This window comes from Carcharhinus amblyrhynchos, chromosome 21, assembly GCF_965287045.1.
Source record: "Carcharhinus amblyrhynchos chromosome 21, sCarAmb.v2.hapA, whole genome shotgun sequence".
Classification (NCBI taxonomy): domain Eukaryota; kingdom Metazoa; phylum Chordata; class Chondrichthyes; order Carcharhiniformes; family Carcharhinidae; genus Carcharhinus; species Carcharhinus amblyrhynchos.
In genome coordinates this window covers 5,546,582-5,564,160 of record NC_137344.1, presented here as the reverse complement: position 1 = coordinate 5,564,160, position 17,579 = coordinate 5,546,582, and the positions used below count along the sequence as shown (strand labels likewise).

The following is a 17,579-nucleotide window of genomic DNA, read 5'->3' as shown; positions in this document are numbered from 1 at the left end:
ATTTTTGAATGCTAAGCTTGGATTGCAAAACTGGACCTCACCATAAGCAGAGTGTTCATCATCTCTGTTTCATCTATCAAACTAGTAAACTGGTTTGATCCACGTTTCTGGCTCTGTTTTAGTGGGACTGAATCAAAGCATCTAGTCCAATTATCCTTGGCTTGCAATGTCCCCAATGTGTCCCAACGATTGCAACAGAAAAACAATTTTGGTGTGAATGCTGAGTTTGTGCCTTTAAAGTATCCACCATGGCATATGGAGTTAACAGACTTACAAAAATTTAATTGTCATATTCATTACATAAAAAGACAAAAGAAAAGCAGGACTCTCCCAGATTTCTCTAATGCATAAACTGAGGGCCGCGTTTCTGTTAAATCACACCACTGATTGTTAGCAGTGTTGTTTAGATAAAGCCAGCACATCAAAATCCTATTGTTCTCCACATGATCCCCAGTGCTTGTACAAGCACTTCCATTCAAATAAAACCCATCAAGGGCAAGATAAAAAAGATTTAATTCAAGTAGCACCGTTCACAAACTTCGGACATCCCAAGGTACTTTACAGCTGTTTTTTAAAATGTAACGACAGGCAAAAGGGATTAGTTTAATTTGGCATCATGCTCAGCACAACATCGTGGGCTGAAGGGCCTGTTCCTGTTCTATATAAACCCTATAAGGGTCTGTTAATCAGGTGAATTAATAAGGCTGGGAAGAGGCTCATATGGAACATCAACATTAGCATGGACCATTTGGGCCGAATAATCTGTTTCTGTGCAGTAAATCCTATGAAATACTATTAAACAGGAGAAGAGAAAATGAGGTTTAATACCCCTTTCGAACAGTAATGGATCAAATACTGACTGTCCTTAAATAGTTGTTTGGTAGCACAGAATTAAGAGCCATTTTGGTTGAAGCTTTTCACCTTGCACTCATTGGACATTCACAAGCATACAACGCAAGGGAAATCAATAAATTTATACTGGATGAGAACAGAGTGCTGATTGGTGGGCTCGTGAATTCTGATTGGTGAAGGCATTATTATGGAGAATGCACCAATTAATGGTGATTGAGAGTTAACTGCCAAGCATTGTTGAAATTTAAACCAGGCAGCTTTATTCTGATTTCTCGTGGCACATTGAAGATTATTTAGCCACACCTGGAGTACTGTGTACAGATTTAGTCTCGTTATTTGAGAAAGGATGTACTGGCATTGGAGGAGGTGCAGAGGAGATTCACTAGGTTGATTCTGGAGTTGAGAGGGTTGGCAGTGAAGAGAAACCAAGTAGGCTGGGACTATACTCATTGGAATTTAGAAGAATAAGGGAAGATCTTATCGAAACGTAAAAGACTATGAAGAGAATAATTAAGATGGAAGCAGGGAAGTTGTTTCCACTGATGCGTGAAACCAGAACTCGGGAGCATAGCATCAAAATAAGGGGGAGCAGGTTTAGGATTGAGTTGAGGAGAAACTTCTTCACCCAAAGGGTTGTGAATCTGTGGAATTCTCTGCTCAGTGAAGCAGTTGAGGTTCTCTCATTAAATGTTTTTAAGGCAAAAATGGATGGATTTTTGAACAGTAAAGAAATTAAGGCCTGTAGTGAGTGAGCAGGTAAGTGGAGTTGGGTCCGTGAAAAGATCAGCCATGATCTTATTGAATGGCAGAGCAGACTAGAGGGGCTGAATGGGCTGCTCATGCTCCTAGTTCTTATGTTATCATCTGGCAGTTTTACTCTGTTCTTGATTTACACTCACAACTCCATGTTAAAGTCCAACAGGTTTATTTGGTAGCACAAGCTTTCAGAGCACTACCCCTTCATCAGGTGAGTACAGGATTTGTTTCACAAACAGCGCATATATAGACACAAACTCAGTTGCAAGATAATGGTTGGAATGCGACTCTTAACAGGTAATTTACAAGTGCAGGCAACATGAGTGGAGAGACAGTTAAGCACAGGTTAAAGAGGTGTGAATTGTCTCCAGCCAGGACAGTTGGTGAGATTTTGCAAGCCCAGGCAAGTTGTGAAGGTTATAGATAGTGCGACATGAACCCAAGAACCTGGTTAAGGCTGTCCTCATGCATGTGGAACCTGGCTATCAGTTTCTGTTCAGCAATTCTGCATTACGTGTCGTGAAAGCTGCCTTGGAGAATGATTATCCAAAGATCAGAGGCTGAATGCCCACGACTGCTGAAGTGTTCCCCGACAGGAAGGGAACACTCTTGCCTGGTATTGTCGAGCGGTGTCCATTCATCTATTGTCGTAGCATCTGCATGGTCTCGCCAGTGCCTCAGGACATCCTTTCCTGCAGCATATCAGGTAGACAATGTTGGCCAAGTCAGCACTCAGAAAGCTTGTGCTACCAAGTAAACTTGTTAGACTTCAACGTGGTGCTTTGAGACCACTTACTGTGCCCACCCCAGTCCAACGCCAGCAACTCCACCTGACCTGCCTGACCGAAGAATACCGGTGGCAAAACCAAAAGAACAATGTGTTTCAAGCACTAATTCTTTTCACCTGAAGAGCCCAAATTTCCAACAGAAATTCCCCCCACACAGGACTTTTGTCGCTTGCAGCATGTTCATAGTCAGTGGTATCACGTGAGCTGAGAAATCCTTTAGTCACAGGAATAACAGGGAGGGAGTTAATGTGCTCAAGCTGCATTGTCTAGGGCTCTTTTTGTTGCTATCTCAGCACCATTCTGAATTTAGTGTAATCTCACCGTGCGCAACAACAAAGAGAAAGAACTCTCCAGGTGAGAAATTGGGACAACAAAAAGCAGATTCAGAAGTATGAGCCAGAGAACCGATGAGCTGTTAGATGTGGTTTCTATCAAGCCAAATCACAGGAACGTATAGGTGTGGAATTGACAGCATGTAACCAGAGGCTTCCAGGAGATTAATAACACAGCAATTCTGAGAGATGTCTGGGAACGTGGCTTTTTAAACATGCATAATTACAAACATTTTTAAAATGCAACATTAAGCCAAATTTTACAAAATAATAATAAAATGAGATTGACTGAATGTGCCTCTCCAGTGCATTTTGAAATTTCCCAACAGCCCGGCTACAGGAATCCATGCTATTTTTGATGTTTGAAGAACAAACACAGAAAATGGCTCATAATTATTATGTGCACAGCCTTGATTATGCTAAATCATGGTGTTATGACTCCAGCCTTGCAAAGGCATCTGCACTGGGAAACATTTCAGATGAACTAATCACAAGCCACTCTGAAAGGAAAAGCTGTGTTCTTTTAGTAAGTGTGCAATTGGTAATCATTCAGTACTTGGGTTTTTCTGTGTAATTGAATTCCAAACGATGCAGCATGCTATAGATTGTTATTCCCAATTTCTCCCCTGCTTTTATGAAGAGCCAATCCATCCTTCCTATTAAACCGAGTCTCGTTCTACTCTTTCAGTAAGACTGGATGTAAAAACTCCTGGGAGTCAATTTAAAAGACCAAGGAAGTTCTAAATTGCCCTTTACTGTCAAGGGGATTAGGAGGTTAAATACATGGGGTTGTGGGGATAGGGCTTGGGTGGGATTGTTGTCGGTGCAGACTCAAAGGGCTGAATGGCCTTCTTCTCTACTGTAGGGATTCTGTGATTGTCCCATTGTCCTTGCTAATATTTATCTCACAACCCACATCAAGTAAACAGATTGCCTTATCACTATCACATTGTCTTTTTTGGGGGGGGCTCTTGTGTGGTCCCAGCATTACATTGATTACGTTTCATTGACCGTGGAGTGCTTTAGGGTTTCCTCTGGATCAGGTTTCACCATTAATAGTAGGCCTCAACATACTTTGCCCAAGTTGTCATTGTTTATTTGTGACCCTAGGCAAATAGCATCAACAGACAATTTAGACTGAGGGTGTAATGTTGTCCTCATTAGGTATCCAGTCCAGTTACTGGATTCTACAATTCTCAGTCCTGGTGAGTAAATACACATGGTTCCCCTTTCTGTCCAGAGATTAAATTTCCGTTTGGAGATGGCCAGTAGTTTGTTTAATTTGATACCACATCCTGCACATAAACCACAAAAACAGCCGCCCTCACCACCGGCACAACTGTTAACACTTCTATTAACAACTCATTATTGTGCTCAAAAACTGAGAATCAACCAAGTCCAGGTTAAAAGTTCAAACATTACAATAAAAACCTAAATGTATGTTGCCCACTATTGGTACTTCCATGCAGAAATCCTTAGCAGTGAATTCCTCACTGCTGATGTGACAACCTGTGCAACCATTGGAGGAGGAAGTGATGGCCTAGTGGTAGTATCACTTGACCGTTAATCCAGAATACTCAGCTAATGTTCTGGGCACCTGGGTTTGAATCCCACCGTGGCAGATGGTGGAATTTGAATTCAATGAAAATATCTGGGGTTAAGAGTCTATTGTCGATTGTCAGAAAACCCATCTTGTTCACTAATGTCCTTTAAGAAGTGAAATCTGCCATCCTTACCCAGTCTGGCCCACATGTGACTCCGGAGCCACAGCAATGTGGTTGACTCTCAACTGCCCTCAGGCAACTAGGGATGGGCAATAAATGCTGGCCAGCCAGCAGTGCCCATGTCTCATGAATTAATTAAAAGGAAGGTACTGGGCTGCTCTCTCACATTCCAGTTAAAATCCCTCTATGTTTCTTTTGTGCTTTTGCCTGGTACTTCTTTCTCCTTTTTCAGTCTTCCAAGAAGTTGAGGTACCCACAATAGATTCTTTCCAAAAGCTTCCAAAGGCTCCTCCAGCTCCTCCTCCTCCAGCATTTTACCATTGTGTGGCCACAACCCTTTAAATTTGATCTGTGCTTTGAATTGTGCCCCCGCTCTCTGTTGGCTCTCTTCCAGTGCAAGACCAGAGCTACATATGAAGTTATGAATAATTATGAATCGATTAACTCATTGCTTGCTCTCAGTTCTCTGCACCAACTAGTATTACAATAACGCGAATCAATTCTAGACTGAACTTCGTCAGTATCTGAAAATTCATTCATAGAATCATAAAATCCCTACAGTACAGAAGGAGGCATTTGCTGCTTCAAGACAACAGTCCCACCCTGGCCCTATCCCCTTAAACCTGCTAATCCCCCTGATGCTGAGGGACAATTTAGCATGACAATCGCCTAACCAGCACATCTTTCAGACTGTGGAAGGAAACTAAAGGAAACTCTGCAGGGATGTGCAAACTCCACACAGTCACCTAAGGCTAGATTTGAACCCGGGTCCCTGGCGCTGTGAGGCAGCAGTGCTAACCGCTGTGCCACCATGCTGCCAATTCACGATTTCAGAATTTAAATAATGTGGCCAACCCTGCAGCCAGATGTAAGCATTCATTTATATCTAGGGACCCATTTTCAGCAAACGAAAGGAATGTGTCTAAGTCTGACACCTATTTTTTATCCAGGAGCTTGTAGTTCCATGTTGCTTTTTCCATATCAACATCTCAGGCTATCAAAATCAACTTACCAGCGAATCAGCACCCTTTCCTCCTGTAGTGTAAAGTGTTATGATCATTTGAAGTTTGGCATTCTTGTATTTGTCCTGATAAGTGCAAGATGAAAAGCTTCAACAACATATCTCTCTTTGGCAATATTTAAGAAAGTAGTTTATGGGAAACGTAGTGGGTTCAAGCCTAGCAGACCATAAGCCACTCTGTCAGTGATTCTTTACTGCTATCCCAAAGGAATCTTCCATAAACTAAAATCTCAGTTCTTCAGCTTGCCAGCCAGTCTAGTTTGCAAATGTGCCAATGTGCCACAAAGGATGTGCCTCTGATCTGAATCATCAGGGGAGACAGAAAGTGAATGTAACTTCCTGAGTAAAGGAAGAAAAAAATCAAGTGTAAGTGAAACAGCCTCTCTCAACAGTGAAAGACTGAAGCAACATACTGCAGATGCTGGAAATGTGAAATAAAATAGAATATGCTGGAAACATTCTGAGTTCTGCTGAAAAGTCATCAATCTGAAATGTTGGATGAGAGTTTCCCAGGAATTGGCCGATGGCAGATGGGAAAGGTTGCATTGAAATGGTAATGGTGGCTTTTCCCACTATGTAGTGCAGCCCTTAGTACCAAACTGTGGCTGCACGCCTTGTTGGTGGTGGGGCAGCTGCTCCAGCACACACCAGCCACACTTTGTTGATCGCCGGGAAGCGATGGCTGCCAAAAATCCATGCCCAAGTTTTTAGAAGTCCCCCTGGAGAGGCTGCTGGATGCAGTGGAGTGTGGAGGTGATGTCCTCTAAGCCCTACACAGGAGGAAAACCGGCCAGTAAAGTCACCAACTCAGCATGGGAGATGGTCTGCGCTAACGCCCTGCAGAAGAGGACAGCCATCCAGTGCAGGAAGAGGATAAATGATCTCCTCCATTCTGTCAGGGTAAGCCACTTTTCCCATCAATCTCCACTCTCACACCTATCACACATCCACTGCGTTCTCACTCACTCACGCCCGCTCGCTGTCCCATGTGGGTCATGTCCTCATCACCTTGCTGGTCCCACTTACCACCCACACATGCCAGGCGTCTTTATCACCTCCCCTGGCACAGAACCTGCTTACTCACTCACCATCTGTTTTCATGCAGGGAAAGTTGACTCACAGCAAGAGGGGGAGCCCCCAGATGGGCAGGAGGATGCCATGACTGAAGGAGCTCATGGACCTTGAGGACAGAATCATCCAGCTGGCCGGGGAGGATGCCGAAGCTTCTGCACTGACGGTGAGGTCGATAAACTAAATGATCATCCAGCACGGCAACATCCATCAGACAGCAACGCTGTGAGTCATGCCTCCTGTTTCTAAAGGCCCCAGCCATTAACTCATGAGCTCTCCTTTCTGTCGGTGCATCTGGGAAGCAATGTTCACCCAAACCCTTCACACACTTTGGTGGAACCTAACTTCAGAGCAGCCTCGGGGTCGCAGTCTGGGGGCACATCACACTTTCAGATCCGCAGTGGGTGAAGGAAGGAAGGTGCCGGCACTCGGGAGGATTGCTGGAAGCTGCTGAGTGCAGATGCGATGGGCCGAAGGGCCTTTTCTGTGCTATAAGCCTCTATAACTGTGACTTTATGAGATGCAGCCAGGTGACCAGCCTCTGGACTCAGTCGTGCTCAGTTGTTGGAGCTCCAAAGTCAAGGCAGGAAAATCAGGAAGGGATGTCTGGGATACTCCTCGGATTGAAAGGCTGCAGGGAGGAATCTATTCACCTTATGCCTGAGGTGATTGTGTTGACACTGCAACACAACAAGGTCAACACAGCTAGGGTGGCAGTTGCCATGGAAACCTTAATGCAAGACCTCTGTCCTGCACTGGTGCAGGGCCTGCACCCCATGGTGCAGGTATTGCTGAGATCCATGAGTGCCAATGCCAGAGGATGGCATGCTAGCTCAGTCCCAAGGAGGAAGCCAGGGGCCCTCACACCCTTAGGGAGAGGGGCAGCTGCTGCACACTCCAGGGTCATTCACCCAGGTGAACCTGAATGCCTGAGCCCCACCCATCTGAATCCTCTCCTCCCGAGACCACTTCTGCTCCAGCTCCACAGGTCGAGGAGGGTGGCAGTGCCACACAGCAGCCCTCCAGGTCTCGGCCCTCCAGAGAATGCTCACTAAGGTCATCACAGACAGCAGGGCACAGCGGACAGGTTCTGTAAAGAATGTCTCACTAATTGCACCCTTTCTAATGAGCTACATTCCTGCGGTCGCAACCTGACAACTGGCTTCCTGTATGGGGCGGGGGGAGCCGACACCAGGGGACTGACAACCCATATGTGTTGTGTAAAGTTCCCAGATGTTGGTGGTGTCCCTTCACAGTGACTGAACACATTAGTAATGCTGGTATCTTGTCGGGAATGAGGATGTTTCTTGCAGTGTAAAGGGCTAGCACCACTCATTCCAGTCACTGTCAGTGTGTGCTCTCTGCACCTTTGAGCTATGGATGCCACTCTTATCTCATCTGCCTCAGCCTCTGGTGGCACTGAACCTCACAGCTCACACAGAATGTTGTTAGATCAGGAGAGCTGCAACATTCCCCGCTGCACCACTATGATATGAGTTTTGCCATTGAGAATGAGTGAGCTGCCATCAGGCAGACAGGAGCCAGCCAGTCACAGAGGCTGTGTGAGGTTCCACACATTCTCTCCACTGCACGTCATCATCTTCCTGCAATGTAGGGTCTGTGGGCAACTGCTGTGTCCCCATGACAATAGCTTTATCACTGCGCTGCAGGCAGCCTGACAGGAGAACAATGCTCATAGAAACCTTGTAAAAATAATGGGTCCTGGATCTCCTCATCATGAATCTAGCAGCCTGAGCCACTCTTCCAGCTCTCCTTCACGTGCTGAAAGAATCATCAAATCCCTACAGTGCAGAAGGAGGCCATTCAGCCCATCAGACCTGCACTGACAACAATCCCACCCAGGCCCTATCCCCTTAACCACATGTTTTTATCCTGCTAGCCCCCCAGACACTAAGGGGTAATCTAGCATGGCCAATCAACCTAACCTGCACATATTTGGAGTGTGGGAGGAAACCGGAGCACCCGGAGGAAACCACATAGACACGGAGAGAATGTTCAAACTCCACACAGTCACCCAAGCTCGGAATTAAACCTGGGTCCCTGGCACTATGAAGCACCAGTCCTAATCACTGTGCCACCATGCTGCCCCCAGTATGCCACAGTGCAGTGAAAGGAATTGTATCATCCCTGCTGTTCCAGTTGAGACAAGCTAACTCACCAGAGACACAGAATCATTGATTGTTCTGGTTTTATGAACTGCACAATGTGTTTTATCCCGTTGATCCAGAAGAGGAATTGTATGCTAGGGAAGGTGTGTACAGTACAATGAAACCTTAGTAGGTGAGTGCATGGGGGAATTTCCTGCCTTGCCCTCCATGGGAACCGTAGCAGGCGGGGGATGGACTGTGGAACGGTCCATTGATCTTGGGTGGCATCTTCCAGTTTTGAGGCAAGCACAGCTGGAAAATCCCGTCCTCTGTCTTTAATTGTCCGGCTGTGTGTCAAATTGCCATCTCCCGTTTACTGGTGGCAAATATTTTTTCATAAAGAGGGACGGCAACCAGACTTGAACTACAATGATACTCTTCAACCCAATCTACACTTGCCCACTCCTCACTGATGTGATCAGCATTGATTGAGGGCCAGCCCATTCAGTGTGGAATTTCATATTATCAGCAGCAGAAAGAAAGGAAAATTGAACAGTGTAACAGAGGAAAAAAGAAAAGCTTGTCTGTGGATTCTACAATCCTGAACGTGGAATGACCTGCAGCAGCTGTTTCCCCACTGTGGCTTCTTCACAGAGTATCTGCTTCTTTTAAATTAGTTGTTTATCAGAGAGTGCAACATCAAAAGGAAATGTGAGTACAATAAGTTATCCTGATTGGTTGAAGTTACTTCTGAAGAGTACATCAGTTAACAATACGAATCTGGGAAATCAGGTGTGGCTCTGGATAGAACTCTCGCTTCTAAATCAGAGTCTGATGATTCAAATTCTGTCCCAGAGACTGAGCACATAAGAAAACAGGTTGTTACCCAATGAAGTGCCTTGGGAAGACTGCAGTGTCAAAGGTACCACCTTTTGGATAAGAGTTTAAGACCTGTTTTGGGTGCCAGTAAAAGACCCCTAAGACAGTTTTCAAGAACAGAGGAATACCTCCATGTGTGCTGGCCTATCTATATCCCTCAACCTACATCAGTAAATCGGATTGTCTAATGATTTATCTCCAACTTGTTTGTGGGTGCTTACTGTGTCCCGAGAGCAATGACTACACTTTCAAAATTGCTTCGTTGGCTACAAAATGTGACATCTAGTGTTATCAAAAGGTGTTTTTTATATATATGTTAGTTCTTTCTTTGAGAAAATGCCTCATACTTTGGAAAGGAACAGTTTCAAAATAGCACATTATTGCTTCCATCAATTTGGAGACATTTTAAATTTCAGTAGTCCAAGCAGGTACTTTCTATACGTGACTGTATTGTGGCAGTCACTTGATGCCCAGAGGAATTGATACATATTTCAGTTAGTATGCATGTGGAAAGCACCACAGCTTAGAAATGACTTGCTGCCAATATTAGCAAAAAGTGCTGAATGCATTCGTATAACTGCCCTGTTTTTGAATGGACAAACAAAGGAACGTAGCCATTACAGAGACAAGGTTACAAGGAGATACAAAGGACAAAGAACAACCCAGCACGGGAAACAGGCCCTTCGGCCCAACGAGCCCGTGCAGCCATCTTAACAAAGCATTTTCCTACACCTACCTTGACCCGTGTGTATGTGTATGGTACCCCCATTGGAAATCAGATTCAGGGGAGAATAGTTTAGGGACAGTTTGTTACACCAATCAGCCTAAGAGCACATCTTTGGGGTGTGGGAGGAAACTGGAGCACCCGGAGGAAACCCACGATCAAAGCTAGGAACTAAATACTCAGGGACAAGGACAGGCAGGAAGGAAATGGTGGTGAGGTCGCTTTGTTAGTAGGAGATGGAATAAGTGCATTAGCAAGAAAGATCTTGGGTCGGCAGATATTGGGACCTGTTTTACCATTTTGATTCTAAATGCTGGGTGGACTTGAAATTGGCAGTGTTTCAGATCTAACTTTTAGACCCATTCTCAGGCACCCCCATATGCATTCTGCCTGAAAAAATATCAGCAATTCCGAATCACACTGCAGAAGCCAACAGGAGGGGCTTAACACACCCGAAATTCTGCAGCTCCGATCAGTGCCTCCAACTGCGCGTGCACAGAAAGTAAATGATAGAATGCGGCTTCCCTGCCATATTCCTACTGGGCTGGCTAATGCACCCCCCCAGTCCCATAGACATTGGCCCACCCCCACCAACATTACTGATCGACTTATCCCCACCATCAGACCAATCATGGGTCCCTCCCCCTTCCCCCCACTGATCTCAGGCAGAGTAGCAGCGGACTCCTCCTCCTCCCCCCCCACCCCCCTACCTGATGGTAAAATTGGGTCCATAGAATCCATCTGGATGGAGGTAAGAAACAGCAAGGGGAAGAAGACACTGGTGGGAGTAATCTATAAGTCCTCTAATCTTAGCTATACTGGAGGATGGAGAATTAATCAGGAGATAATGAGAACATGTGAAAAAAAGAAAATACATTCATCTTGGATGACTTTAAACTTCATGTCAATTGGCAAAATCAAACTGGCAGAGTGGCCATGGGGAAGAATTCATAGTCTATACTCAGAACAGTTTCCTATATGGACCCAACCAGCAATCAGGCTATTTTGAATCAAGTAATGTATAATAAGGTGCGTTTAGTAAACAATCTCAGATTAGAAGAACCCCTAGGAAGCAATGACCAGAGGAGGGCAATGGCCTTAGTGGTATTATCACTAGATTCGAATCTCACATGGTGAAATTTGAATCCAATGAAAAGCATACCTGGAATTAAGAATCTACTAATGACCATGAAACCATTGTCAATTGTCAGAAAAACCCATCTTGTTCACTAATATCCTTTAGGGAAGGAAATCTGCCATCCTTACCTGGTCTGGCCTTCATGTGACTCCAGAGCCACAGCAATGTTAATGACTCTCAACTGCCTTTGGGCAAGTAGGGATGGGCAATAAATGCTGGCCAGCCAGTGATACCCATGTCCCACGAATGAATAAAAAACATGGCAGAAGTTGGCTGGAGTTGATTTGAAAAGGTGTTTAGCAGAAATGACGGTTGATCAGTAATGGGAGACGTTTATGAAAATAGTTCATGACTCACAACAAAGGAAGGAGGATTCTAGGAAAGGGATAAAACCAACCATGGTCAACCAAGGAAATTAAGTATTGAACTGAAAGATAAAATGTACAATGTAGCAACGATTAGTGATGAGCCAGAGAACCAACAAAAGGTGAGCAAAAATATAATACAGAAGATAAACTATGAGGGTAAAGTAGCCAGTAATACAAAACAGACAGTAAAAACTTTTTTAAACATTTAAAGAGGAAGAGAGAGGCCAAAGTGAACACAGGCCACTTAGAGAACGAGACTGGGAAATGATGATGGGGAAGATCTGTGCTAGGACCACAATTATTTACAATATATATTAAAGACTTGGACGAGAGAAGTGAATGTAATATCGCTAAGTTTGCAGTTTGCACAAGGATAAGTGGGAAGGCAAGCGGTGAGGTTGATGCAAAGAGTCTACAGAGGATATAGACAGCTTAGGTGATTGGGCAAAAACTTGGCAGAAGGAATACAATGTAAGAAAATATGAAGTTCTGCACTTTGGTAGGAATAAAGGAGAAGAATATTATTTAAATGGAGAAAGACTGCAGAAAACTGTAGCACAGAGGGATTTTGGGGGCTTGCATAAATCACAATAAGCTAGCATGCAAATTCAGCAGATAATAGCGAAGGCAGATTATCATTTATTTCAAAGAGAAGTATAAAAGTAGGGAAGTGTTGCCTCCCTAATTAGCCTACATCCAGAATACTACGAACGGTTTTGGTCCTCTTATCTAAGGAAAGATATACTGGCATTGGAAGCAGTCCAGAGAAGGTTGTCTAGGTTGATCCTGAGTGTGGAGGGATTTTCTCATGAAGAGTGGTTGAGTACACATTGGAGTTTAGAAGAATGAGAGGTGATCTTATTGAGACATATAGGATTCTTGGGGGTTTGGCAGGGGAGATGCTGAGAAGCTGTTTCCCCTTGTGGGAGTCTAGAACCAGAGGACATAATCTCAGAGTAAAGGGTCTCAGAGGGAAGTGAATCTGTGGAATTCTTTTCCACAGAGTGTTGTAGAGGCTGGGTTGTTAAGTGTGTTCAAAGCTGAGATAAGACAGGATTTTTAATTAATAAGGGAATCAAGGGTTATGGCAATAAGGCAGGAAAGTGGAGTTGAGGATTATATCAGATCAGTCATGATCTCATTAAATGGTAGAGCAGACTTGATGGGCTGAATGGTGCACTTCTGATCCTATGTCTAATGGTCTTATAATTTACCATCATGTGAATATGTTAAGAGCATAATAACTGGAGCAGGAGTATTCAGTTCAGTAAGATCATGGCTGAATTTTTACACCAACTCCGCTTTCCTTAATGTCCAAAAGTCTATTGTTTCAGTTTTGAATATCTTCAATGAGGGAGAAAATTCCAAAGATTTACAACTTTCTGATTGAAGAAAATTTCCTCATTTCAGTAGTAAATGACTAAACCCTTATCCTCACGTTATCACTCCCTAATTCTAGATTCTTCAGCCAGGGAAACAGTCTCTCAGCATCCACCCTGTAAAAGAAGCTTCAAGAATTATTTTTTCCATTAGAATTGGACCAAGTTTTAATTCTCCAAATTCTGCATCCTAATCAATCTTGCCTCATCAGGAATCTGCCTGGTGAATTTTTAATGCAGCTCCTCTACGGCAAATACAGAAGTGGATCTTCCATTTGGTTAGGAGACTAAACTGTACACAGGTGTGGTCTCACCATAGCCACATATTATTGCAGCAAGATTTCATTACTCTTCTATTCCAACTCCCTTGCAATAAAGGTTATCATTTGCGTTCCTGATTGCTTGCTGTAACTGCATGTTAAATTTCTGTGATTCATGCAAATATCATCATTTGTGCCCTGGGGAAGAGCTCAGAACTGGTTGAACAATTGCTCAGGGAGGAAATGGGCAGCTCTGTCACCGTCAAACCTATGTGATGGTTAGTTTTGGCACCGTTGTTGGGGAGTAATGTGTGGATTAGAGGGATTAGTGGGGTAAATGTGTGGAGGTTAGGCCTGGGTGGAATGCTCTGTCAGAGGGTTGATGCAGACTCAATGGGCCGAATGGCCTCCTTGTGCACTGTAGGGATTCAATGTTCTAATCACTTGGCCAGCTTCTGCTGAGGAAAGCAGCGTGCATGATTTATACTGCATCTATGTTTAAATTATTTTTGTGTGTGCCTATGGGGGAAAAGTGAGGAGCCGCTGCACCTTCATCCAGGTGACCAGGTTCAAGTGAGTTTTGTGTAGCCCAAACCCTTGACCAGGCCATGTACTAAAACTATGCCCCTGGCCCTACAGGAATACCGACATTCCTGCCTCCACCTGTTGCGCTTCAGAAACAGTGTGGTGCTCAGCAGATAGTGATCCAGGAGCCTGTCTGCTCAGGTCACCCATCCAGTTGTGTGTCTCTGTGATGGATGGTGTGAATGACAGCTGTGTACTCCTCCCAGATCACCTCTGAGGTGCTGTCGAGAGTGGGCAGTGGAACACTGCAGGTGGGTGGACCTCGCTGCTTGGTATGTGTTTCTGTAGGGCCAGGTGCATGGTTTTAGTACATGGTCAAGGGTTTGGACTGCACAGAACTCGCTTGAACCTGGTCATCTGAATGAAGGTGCAGCGGCTCCTAACTTTTTCTCCATAGGCAAGCTCGCTGCCAGCACAGGCCCACTCCTGCAAGCTGCATAGTTCTCACCTCATGTGGGATCTAGGGGGTGACTGAAGGTTGGAGAAGGAGACAGGGTGCACTTACCCTGGTTGATTGAAGTAGGTCATTCATCTTTTTCCTGCGTTGCACACATGTCCTCTTAGGCTGCTGACACTCACCAGTCTCTCAGGCAAGATTTGTCACCTTGTTAGAGAGTCTCCTGCCAGCCTGAGGGTGTATTGTAGCCCACCTCTGCTCCATGGCATCAAGTATACAGGTGAGGGACCCTTCAGTAAATCTAGGGGCCAGTTTCCTCGCTGCTATCCTTCTCTAAAGTACCTGAAAAATGGTGTCCGGATCGTGTGGCAAGGGCTGGAGGGAATCACACAAAATCTAGACATTCTCACTATCAGTACTGAAGGAGGGCTACATTGTCAGTGGTGCTGTGTTTTGGACAGAACATTAAACTAAGATCCCATCTTCCACTTGGGTGACATGAAAGATATAGTGGCATTTTTCAAGAAAAAGCACAGAGGTATTCTGGACAATACAGTATTCATACCTTAACCCTTTGTTACATCTGGTCATTGCCTCATTGTTGTTTATTGGATCTTACTATGCACAAACTGGCTGCTGCATTTCCTACACCACAAGTGTCATCTACACATCAATCACTTTTTTGGCTGTAAAGTGCTTCAGGACATCTATGTCCGCACATGCAAGTCTTTCTTTCCCTTGAGAAAATTGCTCCCCAGTATCAAGCTCCAGCAGACCTCTTTGTTATCCGTGACACTGCAGTCTCACCCAGCAGTTTCCCTCCCTCAGCAATTTACCCAGTTCCTTCTTAAAGGGCCCATATTTTCCACACCCATCAGATTATAGTTAAAAGGACATTATCTGTCAGTGGATAATTACCATTTGCAGCAAGCCCTGCCATGCTAGACTGCTGAGGCGAGTTCAGACGCAACTTCAATATGATCCTCTTTGATATCTTTTTATTTGAAATGCCTGCTTCCCTTCAAGTTGCGAATATTTAGCAGAGCAGGTAGAGTTGTTGATGAAGTGATGTCATGAGTTTTCCCTTTTGTGGTCTTGTCTATAAAGGAACAGAATGCGTCTCAAGTCCCCCTGGGATTTTTATTGCTCCGCTCTTGATGGCTGTGTCCTCAGCTGCTTGGGCTTAAACCTACACCAGCAATGATGCACAGTCAGTGCAGTGTGTACCATCTACAAGATGCACTGCAGAAACTCACCAAGGCTTCTTCGACAGCCTCCCCCAAACCCCAGGACTCTGGCCCAGAAGGACAAGGGTGGTAAGACTATGGGATATCATCAGCAGCAAATTCCCCTCCAAGACACACATTGTCCTGACTTGAAAAGAAAGCACTGATTCTTCATTGTCACTGACTCAAAATCCTGGAACTCCCTCCTAGACAGCACCATGGCTGCTGACACCACAAGGTAGTTCAAGAAGTGTGCCCACCATCATCTACTCAAGGGCAATTAAGGATGGGTACTAAATGCTGGCCTTGTCAGCAATGCCTACATCTCATGAAGGCGTAAGAAACAAAATTTGATCCTTACATCTCACTACCTCTTTCCTCCTTTGTCACGCCAGGCTTTTAGTCACCTGTCCTGTCTCCTTACGTGCTCAATGTCAAAGTCTTGGCTGATCATACTCCTGTGATGTACTGATGACATTTCTATAATTGTAAAGGCACCATTTAAATGCAGGTTATTGTTATTATAAGATCATAGGAAACAAGAGCAGCAGTAGGCTATCTGGCCTCTGAAACCTGCTCTGCTGTTCAATAAGATCATGCCAATCTGATTGTGGCCTGAACTGTACTTTCCAGCCTGCCCCCATACACCTGACTGCATTACAGATCAAAAGTCAGTGTAACTCAGCCTTGAATATCTTCAATGATTTGGTCTACACCCCTTATTTTTAAACCGTACCCCTTTAGTTCTAGATTTCAGCATTTGTCAAACCCCCCTCAGAATCTTATATGTCTTAATAAGGTCACCTCTCATTCTTTTAAACTCCAGTGAGTATATGCCCAACCTGCTCAATATTCCCTCATAAGACAAGCCCCTTCATCCCAGGAATCAACCTAGTGAACTTTTTCTGAACAAAGTCATGTGCCAGTCCAGATCTTTATGAGGGCAGGAGTTCTCTCCCTCACAGTGTCTGTCAAACACCCCATCTTGTGTCTTTTAATATGCTCTGTTTCTGCAGCTTTTGTTTGAAACATTGAATGGAATTTGAAGTTGTAATCGCCAAACGTTTAGACACAAGGCATGTCAGAGTTAGTTCCCTTTATTTTGCTGTCAGGTTTATTGTCTTGCATCATTTCAGTGAGGTGAACTTTGGATGAAAGCAGTTTCGGAATCAGAGCAGATTTAAAATCAAATTTACTTCAGACTTCTGCACCTTTAAAAATAGTACTTCTAATTTTTTGAGAAACCTCCAAATTCCATTCCATTGCTTCCTGATTTTATTTCATCCCAAAACAGACAGGTTTTGCTTAAAAGCGAAATGTGATCCTCAGTATCTTTGTTTTTTTTTCAGATCACTCATATCCAACAGGAATATGAAATGAAAATCAAAGGTTTGATGCCTGCCACAGTGCAACAGGAGCTTGAAGACACCATTAGTTCCATGAAGTCTCAGGTAAATCTCAGCAGTAAAACAATTAATGTGTTTTTCATTTTTAACAACTCTCCTGAAGCCAAGGGTTCAAACTATCCTAGCCTGTGCGTATTGGGTGCCTTTTTTTAAATTTTATCATGGGATTTGATTGTCACTGCTATTTATTGCCCATCCCTAATTGCCCTTTACACAGGAACATAGAAATTAGGAGCAGAAGTCGACAAATTCAGCCCCTCGAGCCTGCTCCGCCATTCAATCAGATCATCGGTGATCTCTCCCTGGTCTCAAATCCACCTCCCCACCTGTTCCCCATATCCCTTTTTAATTAAAAATATATCAATCTCCTTCTTGAAACCATTCAATGATTCAGACTCCAGCGCACTATGGGACAGTGAGTTCTACAAATTCACCAACTTCTGTGAGAAACAGTTCCTCCTCATCTAAGTTTTAATCTACCGCTTCTCAACCTATACCTGTGACCTCTTGTTCAAGATTGCCCCACCAAAGGGAACATTTGGTCTACACTTACTTCATCAATCCC

General features: G+C 44.3%; 1 protein-coding gene across 2 annotated transcripts in view; it reads left to right on the top strand.

Annotated features, from left to right (window-relative positions):
* cep112 (centrosomal protein 112) overlaps positions 1 to 17,579 on the top strand; it is a 468,252-nt gene that overhangs the window by 431,645 nt on the left and 19,028 nt on the right. For both annotated transcript variants that reach the window (XM_080209170.1, XM_080209169.1), the window contains one exon: positions 16,958 to 17,059. In XM_080209170.1, coding sequence (XP_080065296.1) covers positions 16,958 to 17,059 — 102 coding nt within the window. The remainder of the gene's footprint in view (positions 1 to 16,957; positions 17,060 to 17,579) is intronic.